Source organism: Sceloporus undulatus, chromosome 11 (assembly GCF_019175285.1).
Source record: "Sceloporus undulatus isolate JIND9_A2432 ecotype Alabama chromosome 11, SceUnd_v1.1, whole genome shotgun sequence".
In the NCBI taxonomy this organism is placed as follows: Eukaryota; Metazoa; Chordata; class Lepidosauria; order Squamata; family Phrynosomatidae; genus Sceloporus; species Sceloporus undulatus.
This window is the reverse complement of record NC_056532.1, coordinates 1,744,665-1,754,417: the sequence shown is the minus strand read 5'-3', so window position 1 is coordinate 1,754,417 and position 9,753 is coordinate 1,744,665. Positions and strand designations below refer to the sequence as shown.

The following is a 9,753-nucleotide window of genomic DNA, read 5'->3' as shown; positions in this document are numbered from 1 at the left end:
TCCTGGTTATTGCGTTGCTGCATACAAAATGGTCTTTGCAGATGACACAGAACCTTCCCATCCCTAGATCAGAACCGAAGTGGCCGTCTGCAGCACTTGCTGCTTTAACTGCCTTGGCTCAATGCTGTGGAATCCTGGGATTGGTAATGTTGTGAGATACGTCGCCTTCTTTATCAGAGCGCTTTGGTGCCCCAACAAACTGCAAATCCCAGGGTTCCTTAGCATGCTCACGCCACATCTCAGCATCAGCGGAGGGCAATGGCAAAACCCCACAATAGATTTTCCTTTGGGATATACTAAGTTGGAAATCATAGAACCCAGTCTTGAAATATTGTGAAATGAAATGGCTTAAGTAATAATCTATAGTGACAATATGTTTGATAAGGTAACCAAGCCAATGATATATGTGAAGTCGAAGGCTTTCATGGCCGGCATCCATAGTTCCTTGTGGGTTTTTTGGGCTCTGTGGCCATATTCTAGAAGAGTTTATTCCTGATGTTTCGCCAGCATCTGGGGCTGGCATCTTCAGAGAATGTACCCCACTCTCTTCCATGTTTCTCTTGTTTGTTATTTATATATGGAATAGAATAAAAGGGGGGGGGAAACCACAATAGATTTGCCTTTGGGATATCATATGTTGGAAATCATAGAATCATAGAGTTGGAAGAGACCCCAAGGGTCATCCAGTCCAACCTCATTCTGCCATGCAGGAACTCTCAATCAAAGCATCCCCATTGACAGATGGCCATCCAGCCTTTGTTTAAAGACCTCCAAAGAAGGAGACTCTATCACTATCCGACTGAGTTTCTTCCACTGTCAAACAGCTCTTACTCTCAGGAACATTTAGGTGGAACCTCTTTTCCTGTAACTTGCATCCATTGCTCCTTGTCTTATTCTCTGCAGCAGCAGAAAACAAGCTTGCTCCATCTTCAGTGTGACATCCCTTCAAGTGTTTAAACAAGCCACAGAACAGACCCTCCTCCTTTCAAAGGGTTTCTTTTAGGGATGGATGCATGCAGAGGTCTATGCTCATAACCAGATTTTGCTTTTAATGCACAAGAGTTGTTGTCCCCCGCCCCTTTTTAAAAATGCCTTTGTTGGAGGGTTAGTAAAGCTTGAGTTGTGGTTTGCCTGATACTCAGGAGAGCAGTGAGATGCTGAAATCACGGGGGTGGTTTTATCTTATACGATAGAGGAGAATAAATGAAAGTGAGCTCTCATGTGGCTGCAGAGATGTGATCAAAGCCAAAGAAGCCAGCTTCTCTTTTCTTCCTGGGACTCCTGGTTGTCTGTCAAGAGATGCAGCATCTTGCCGGTGGTTAAGGCCTGTTCCAGACTGCCAAAATAAAGCTGCTTCGGGTCTCTTTGGAGGTATGCTGTTTAAACGATGCATGCGTCCTAAGAATCCGGAAGCGGCACCAAAGCTGCCCTCCAGTGCTTAGGAATGGAGTGTGGCTTTGGCGCAACCTCCGGACTCTTAGGACCCAGGCATCATTTAAACAGAATACCTCCAAAGAGACCCGAAGCAGCTTTATTTGGGCAGTCTGTAACAGGCCCAAGATTCAGTTTGCAAATTGAAGTCAAATGGGGAAAGGAGGCAGAATCTAAACAGATAACAGCAGAAGGGTTGGAGTGGAGCTGAGCTAGCGCATGGAGGAAATGTGCACTTTGCATGCAGAAAGTCCCAGATTTAGCCTCTGACGTATCTCATTAGAAGGACGACTGGAGAGATGCTCACAGTGAGAAGGCAGTTGTGGCCTAGATCCGGGTGGGAATTGGGCAGCCCTCCTGGGTACGTTTAGCCAGCTAAGAGGCAATAGGACAGCTCTGTTTCAATATCTGAAGGGATATTGAGGATGGAACAAGCTTCTTTTCTGCTGCTGCAGAGAATAGGGTACAGAATGTTGAGAAGCTGAAGCGTGTCCAGAGGAGGAGGGCCACCAAAATCATGCTTTATGAGGAGAGACTTAGGGATCTGGGAATGTTTAGCCTGAAGAAGAGATGGTTAAGACGTGATATGATAGCCCTGTTTAAGTATTTTACGGGATCTCATATTGAGGATGCAGCAAGCTTGTTTTCTGCTGCTGCAGAGAATAGGATGCAGAGCAATGGATGCAAGCTGCAGGAAAAGAGATTCCAGCTCAACATTAGGAGGAACTTCATGACAGTAAGAGCTGTTTGACAATGGAATATACTCTCTCAGAGAGTGGTGGAGTCTCCTTCTTTGGAGGTCTTTAAACAGACGCTGGATGTCCATCTGTCGAGGGTGATTTGATTGAGAGTTCCTGCATGTCAGGGGGGTTGGGCTGGATGGCCATAGTGGTCTCTTCCAACTCTATGATTCTAGGTTTTTTGTGGGTCTTTCGGTCTATGTGGTCATGTCCTAGAAGAGTTTATTCCTGACGTTTCGCCAGCGTCTGTGGCTGGCATCTTCAGAGAACGCTGGCATAGAAGAGAGTTGGGTACATTCTTTGAAGATGCTGCTGAAATGTCAGGAATAAACTCTTCTAGGACATGGCCACATAGACTGAAAGACCCACAAAAAAACTATGGATGCCGACTATGAAAGCCTTCGACTTCACATTCTAGGTTTTCTTACGCAAGGAATACTGAGAGGTCCTTTTGCTAGTTACTTCCTCTGAAATATAGCCTGCAGCACATGGTATTCCTTGGCGACCGTCCATCATGCATTCATGGCTCTGTGCATGGCTTTTTATGAAGTACGCGAGGGCAGTTTAGTACAGGGGAGTCTATGGAGGAAGGGAGAGAAATCCCTCCATACAAAACATGCAACATTCTTTGCTTATAAGTCAGCGTTAAGTCATCGGGAAACTTGCTTGTTGCAGATGGCGGTAACGATTATGATTATGGTTATTATCCTCCAACTGCCTGGGGGACTATTGGAGTTGTGTTCCCCAAAATGTAATCTCCCCTCGCTTTTGGTTTGTCGCTCTCTTGTAAAACCGGCCAAAATGTTGTGGCAAAGGTTGTTGTAGCAGCAACACAAACCCGTCGGCAAAAAAACCACAAGGAACTGGACCTATGGACTCTCTTTTTTTGCAGTGCCTTTCTTGCTGAGCACAATTCTTTTCCATCGGAGCGTTTGGCACATGAGGACACCTTTCCAGGCATGTCTGTGCAAACGTTTCGTTGCCCAGACTTCTTCGGCAGCTACTTTGACATCTTTTTTGTTGTTTTTGGGCTTTCCCACTTCCTGTTTTCTTTTAAAAAAGTTTCCCCCCCTTTTCTTTTCTGAATCCAGTGCTCTTTGCAGTCATCCCGGCCGGATCTGTGGTTGGTTGACCCTTGCAGCTGCTGGCGTGCATGAAAGCCGAGAGCATAGGACCGAGGAGAACCGGAGTGCCTTCCTTTTGTGGGTTCTGGAGATGTCCTAAGGCCCCTCCAAAAGGCATTGGAACCACTTTGTGCATTAGGTAAGCATTCTAGCCAGTTCCCTGCCTTCTCTGAAGTGAGTCACTAAGAAGCGGGGGAACCACTTGCCCTTTTATGCGCTACTTTTCCAGCTTCTGCTTCTCCAAAGCCTTGGTCTCTTGACAAGTCATTGTGGAACTCTGCCAGACTTTTGCTGCTTCCCCTCCTTTTGTATTTACTGTATATACTCATGTGTAAGTCTAGAAATTGACCCCCCCCCAAAAAACGGAGTCGACTTATCCATGGCTCAATGTAAGTACTGTATCTTAACTCTTATTTAAAAGAAAGAACTATCCCCCGGTGAAAGGCAAGAGTATAATCTATCCTGGAAGCACCAATTCCCTCCACTCTCTCATCCATCCAGCCTTAAAATTAAGTTATGTCTGCTGGAATTTTGTACGTTCTTTGACACTGTTTTGCTTTGCTTCATCCTTTAGATCCTTTGCTATATGCCCTTAAGTTTTACCTCTGACTTCTCCATGGGTCATATCCAAATCCATACTTTCGGCCTCAAAACTTGCCCTTGACTTATACATGAGGTTGACTTATAGTCGAGTATATATGGTAATAGCTGCACACTTCTTTCTCTCTCTTTCCCATGGATATATTCCTTCCTTCCTTCCTTTTTATGTGAAGAATTGTTTGGGGCAGGAATGGGCAACTTGGGTGAGTCCAGAGTTCAGCATTCTGCCTCTGACACTTTCTGGACTAAGGATCATAGAATCATAGAGTTGGAAGAGACTGCAAGGGCCATCCAGTCCAACCCCATTCTGCCATGCAGGAACTCCCAATCAAAGCATCCCCGACAGATGGCCATCCAGCCTCTCTTTAAAGACCTCCAAGGAGGAAGACTACACTTCAAGGAAGGAGTGTGTTGCACTGTCAAACAGCCCTTACTGTCAGAAAATTCCTCCTAATGTTGAGGTGGAATCTCTTTTCCTGGAGCTTGTATCATATCACCTCTTAGCCTTCTCTTCTCCAGGCTAAACATCCCCACCTCCCTCAGTCATTCCTCATAGGACATGGTTTCCAGATCCTTCACCATTTTAGTTACCCTCCTTTGGACACGCTCTAGTTTCTCAATATCTTGTTAGCTGCCACATCACACTGTTGACTCATGTTCAATCTGTGGTCTACTTGGACTCCTAGATCCCTTTCACACATAAATCTCGTTCAGCCATGTGTCCCCCATCCTATATCTCTGCATTTCATTTTTCCGCCCTAGGTGCTGTACTTTAAATTTCTCCGTGTTGAAAATCATAGTCCTCAACTATTTCGATTTAGGAAGCGGGCATGATTAGCCTGGAGAAGAGAAAGTTATGAGGTGATACGATAGCCCTGTTTAAATATTTGAAGGGACGTCATATTGAGGAGGGAGCAAGATTGTTTTCTGCTGCTCCAGAGAACAGGACCCAGAGCAATGGATGCAAGCTATAGGAAAAGAAATCCCACCTCAACATTAGGAGGAACTTCCTGACAGTAAGAGCTGTTCAACAATGGAAGATGCTGTCTCCAAAAATGGTGGAGTCTCCTTCTTTGGAGGTTTTTAAACAGAGGCTGGTTGGCTGTCTATCAGGGGTGCTTTGAGTGTATATTCCTGCATGGCAGGAGGATGGACTGGATGGCCCTTTAGGTCTCTTCCAACTCTATGATTCTATGAAATGGGTAACACTGTGAGCTGATAAAGAGAATTGGGTGGCATTCAGTTTAGTGTTGCTGTTGTGTACCTTTAAGTCACTTCTGATTTGTGAAGATAGTAAGCTTGGAGCAAGCTTGTTTTCTGCTGCTCTAGAGAATAGGAGACAGAGCAATGGATGCAAGCTACAAGAAAAGAGATTCCACTTAAACATTAGGAAGAACCTCGTGACAGTAAGAACTGTTTGACAGTGGAAGATGCTGTCTGCAAGAGTGGTGGAGTCTCCTTCTTTGGAAGTTTTAAAGCAGAGACTGGATGGCCATCTGTCGGGGGTGCTTTGATTGAGAGTTCCTGCATGGCAGAAGGGGGCTGGGTTGGATGACCCTTGGGGTCTCTTCCAGCTCTATGACTTTCTGATTCTAGGAATGATCCAGGGAAACTGCCGGCCACGTGTACTTTGCTGAATCCTGACTTAGCTTCTACTTGCATTTGCATCATGAAAATGAGAGCAACTGGGTATAAACACGGGAAGTGTAGATTGCAGCATTTGTAAAACTCTTGGCCAGTGTGGGAGTAGTGCTTATTGCTCATGAGTAAGGCTGGCGTTAACAAAGTGAGTATCTAGAAGTGCCATAAGAAGCAGGGAGGGCAGGAGCCGAGACGGGAAGCAATTAAGGCATGAGTCACAGAGAGAAAAGGAGACCTTGGGCCCGGTTCCCAGCAGGCCAAACCTACCAACGGCAGCATATTTTCATGCGTGTGAATGCCGGGATGTGGTCATTTCCTGGCTCCCAAAACTTCACATCCAGGGACTTAGGCTTGCAAGCTCATCATGGATACATGAGGACACCAATGAGCCATTTTTATCCTTGCCGCCCCACCATCCTTGCCGGAAAAAGAAGAAGAGGCTGTGTTTTTCCCCCAGGATTAGAGGTCAAGATATAGGATCTCTTCCAGGCCTAGAGCTGTGTACATAAGGGGATAGGATGGATGTGTCCACATTTCTTTTCTCCTAGGACCATCAGCAACAGATAAGATTTGCACATATTTGTTCCTTGGAAAGGAAAAGGACAGCAAACATGATCGGCAATGTCCTGCTTAGGGGGCACCATGCTGATCAAGGGAAGTCATAGTGCCACTCTATTATGCTCTGGTCAGGCCCCACCTGGAATATTGTGTCCAGTTCTGGGCACCACAATCCAAAAAGGACATTGAGAAACTGGAGCCATGTGCCCAAAGGAGGGCGACTAAAATGGTGAAGGGTCTGGAAACCATAAAGCCCTATGAGGAACGCCTGATTGAGCTGGGGATGTTTAGCTTGGAGAAAAGAAGGTTAAGAGGTGATATGAGAGCCCTGTTTAAATATTTGAAGGGATGTCATATTGAGGAGGGAGTGAGCTTGTTTTCTGCTGCTCCAGAGAACAGGACCATGAACAATGAATGCAAGCTACAGGAAAAGAGATTCCAGCTCAACATTAGGAGGGACGTCACGACAGTAAGAGCTGTTTGACAGTGGAAGATGTAGTCTCAGAGTCTCCTTCTTTGGAGGTCTTTAAACAGAGGCTGGATGACCATCTGTAGGGGATGCTTTGATTGAGAGTTCCTGCATGGCAGAATGGGGTTGGACTGGATGGCCCTTGGGGTATCTTCCAACTCTAGGATGCTATGAAAACACTGAACGTGAATGCCCCCCTTCATGAAAATGTCCTCCTTCCTTCTCTCTCTAGGTCTCAGAATATAGATGAAGGGCTCTGTCACATAGATGCCTGAGGCTGTGCTATCAGCTAGTCTACCGGAGGACCAAAGGCATACCACAGCGTGAGACACATCGCTGGGCAAAGATGCTGAAGCCGAGTGGACTTAAAATTCCCGGGAGGGCTGGGAAACACTCCAGCCCCGTGCCACGTCCCGGTGGGACAACGACGACTGCAACCACAACTGCCACTGCCACAAAAGAAGGTAAGCTGCTTCCTCTGGTCCTCGTTGGGACAAAAGCCCCTTGGCATTATCAGTGTCTTTGCGGAGATCAGCACAGAAGATATCCTTTTGTATGTCTGTTAAAAAATCAACCAGGGGCCCTATTATATTACACTTTGATGCCGTGTTAATTGCCACAGTTGCATCCTGTGGAGCTCTGGGATGTCTAGTTTTATGCAGTGTTTAGAATTCCCACCCAGAAAGCTCTAGTACCTCTCCAAACTACAAATCGTATCGTTCCATGGGATGCAGACATGGCAGTTAATGTGAAATCAAAGTACAAAGGGAAATAATCTCTGTGGGCCAATGTGTAATTTCCACCTCTGCATTCATGAAATTCAGGTTTGATGTCTGCTTAATTATTTGAAGGGGTGTCATATTGAGGAGGGAGCAAGCTTGTTTTCTGCTGCTCCAGAGAATAGGACCCAGACCAATGGATGCAAGCTGCAGGAAAAGAGATAGAATTGAAAGAGACCTCAAGGGCCATACAATCCAACCCCCCTGCCATGCAGGAACTCACAAACATCTTTAATTCTTGAACACTGTAATGGTTGGAATAACCCTGCATTGTTGATAGTTGGCTGGACTTATTCAGGTAGTGGCTTGTAGTCAGTTCCAGTTTTGGCACTGTAAATGCCCAACGAGGGGAACTTGGGAGATCTGGGTTCTAGTGCCTTTCAAGACATGGAAGACATTGGCTGATCTTGGGCCAGTCGCTGTTTCTTCCAGCAGGGCCTACCTGACAGGGTTGTTGTGAGGATAAAACAGAGGAGGAATATGTACTGTATATACTGCTCTGAGCTTGCTGGAGAAAAGAGGAGATGGAAATAGGAGAAATAAAAACAAAGCATGACATGATAGCCTTGTTTAAATATCCGAAGGGATGTCATATTGAGAAGGGAGCAAGCTTGTTTTCTGATGCTCCAGAGAATAGGACATGGAGCAATGGATGGGATCTATAGGAAACGCGATCCCACCTCAACATTAGGAAGAACCTGCTGACAGTAACAGTGGCAGACATTCCCTTGGAAAGTGATGGAGCCTCCGTCTTCGGAGGTCTTTAAACAGAGGCTGGAAGGGCATCCGTCAGGGAAGCTTTGATTGGGAGTTCCTGCATGGCAGAATGGGGTTGGACTGGATGGCCCTTGGGGTCTCTTCCAACACTATGACTGTATGAGTCTATAAAATTGGTGTAAGTATCTGCAAAGGTGACAATTCGATCAGACGCTAGCGTATTCATGAATCAGGTTTTAGCTGCAATTTTAGAAGATCATCAGTATATTGTCACATTTGCTGTCCCTGTTTTGTTTCTCCGTTGGGATTTTTGAACCGAGACGGCCTTTCTTTTAAACGCTCCCCCCTTTCACCCCCGCTCTCTCTGCTCTGTTTAAAACAGCACCGAACACTCGGTACAATGGAAGTGGTTGATCCCCGGGGCGTGAAATGAATCGTGCACAATTGGCTCTTTTATTGCTTTTAACATACAGTGGCTCTTTACAGTTTTCTGGTCCAGTTTTTTTTTTTGAAACCAAACGCCGCTTTTTATTGGCCGCTGTGGCTCCGCGTAAATGGACGCCGTCCAGTTGCTGACTCCGCGCCTGTCTCTTTTGCCGTCCCTTTAAATCATCAGCAAACTGGATCATGGTTTTGCAAGCCTTGATAAAAACTCTCTCTCTCCATGCAGTAACAATAGATATCCAAGTATATTCTAGAATCAATTTGTTCGGTCGACGCTCTTCTCTTCCTTTCTCTGTCAACTCTGGATAGTCTTTGCAAAACACTTACAAAAATAGTATAAACAGTGGTCCTTGGGTTATAAACATCTCATCTTTCCGGGACGTGGCATGGACTCTTGAGGCCATGAGGTTGGAAAGAGGATTTGCCTGTGGTGGTTTCCATATCCCTGTGACAGTGAATCCTATTTTTAAGGTCTAATCCATGTTGGTTTCAAGTTCATCTCGGAGGAGAAAGTTGCTCATATCCATTGAGAACTTGACGCCGCACCAATTGCAGAGTCTAGTCTCCAAACTACAAATCACAGCGTTCCATGAAAATGAAATCAAAGTATAAAGTGAAAGAATCTCTGTAGGCCAATGTTTAATTTCCACCTCTGCGTCCATGAAATTCAGGTCTGTTATCTGTTTAAATATTTGTAGGGGTGCCATATTGAGAATGGAGCGAGCTTGTTTTCTGCTGCTGCAGAGAATAGGACACAATGGAGCAATGGATGCAAGCTCCAGGAAAAGAGATTCCTCCTAAACATTAGGAAGAACTTTGTGACAGTAAGAGCTGTTTGACAGTGGAAGGCGCTCCCTTGGAGATTGTGGTGGAGTCACCTTCTTTGGAGGTCTTTACTCAGAGGCTGGATGGCCATCTGTCAATGGGGATGCTTTGATTGTGAGTTCCTGCATGGCAGAATGGGATCAGACTGGATGGCCCTTGGGGTCTCTTCCAGCTCTATTAGTCTATGCTTCTATGACAGTAGAAGACGCTCCCTTGGAGGGTGGTTGAGTCTCCTTCTTTGGAAGTCTTTAAGCAGAGGCTGGATGGCCATCTGTTGGGGATGCTTTGACTGAGAGTTCCCGCATGGCAGAAAGGGGTTGGAGTGGATGGTCCTTGGGGTCTCTTCCAACTCTACGATTCTATGATTCTGTGACCATGGAAGACGCTCCCTTGGAGGGTGGTTGAGTCTCCTTCTTTGGAAGTCT

General features: G+C 45.9%; 1 protein-coding gene across 1 annotated transcript in view; it reads left to right on the top strand.

The window, feature by feature from the left end:
* Window positions 1-9,753, top strand: part of LOC121916973 (CAP-Gly domain-containing linker protein 2-like) — a 68,345-nt gene that overhangs the window by 20,591 nt on the left and 38,001 nt on the right. The window contains 2 exon segments of the mRNA XM_042442565.1: window positions 3,263-3,434; window positions 6,796-7,027. Coding sequence (XP_042298499.1) covers window positions 6,910-7,027 — 118 coding nt within the window. The 5' untranslated portion in view covers window positions 3,263-3,434; window positions 6,796-6,909.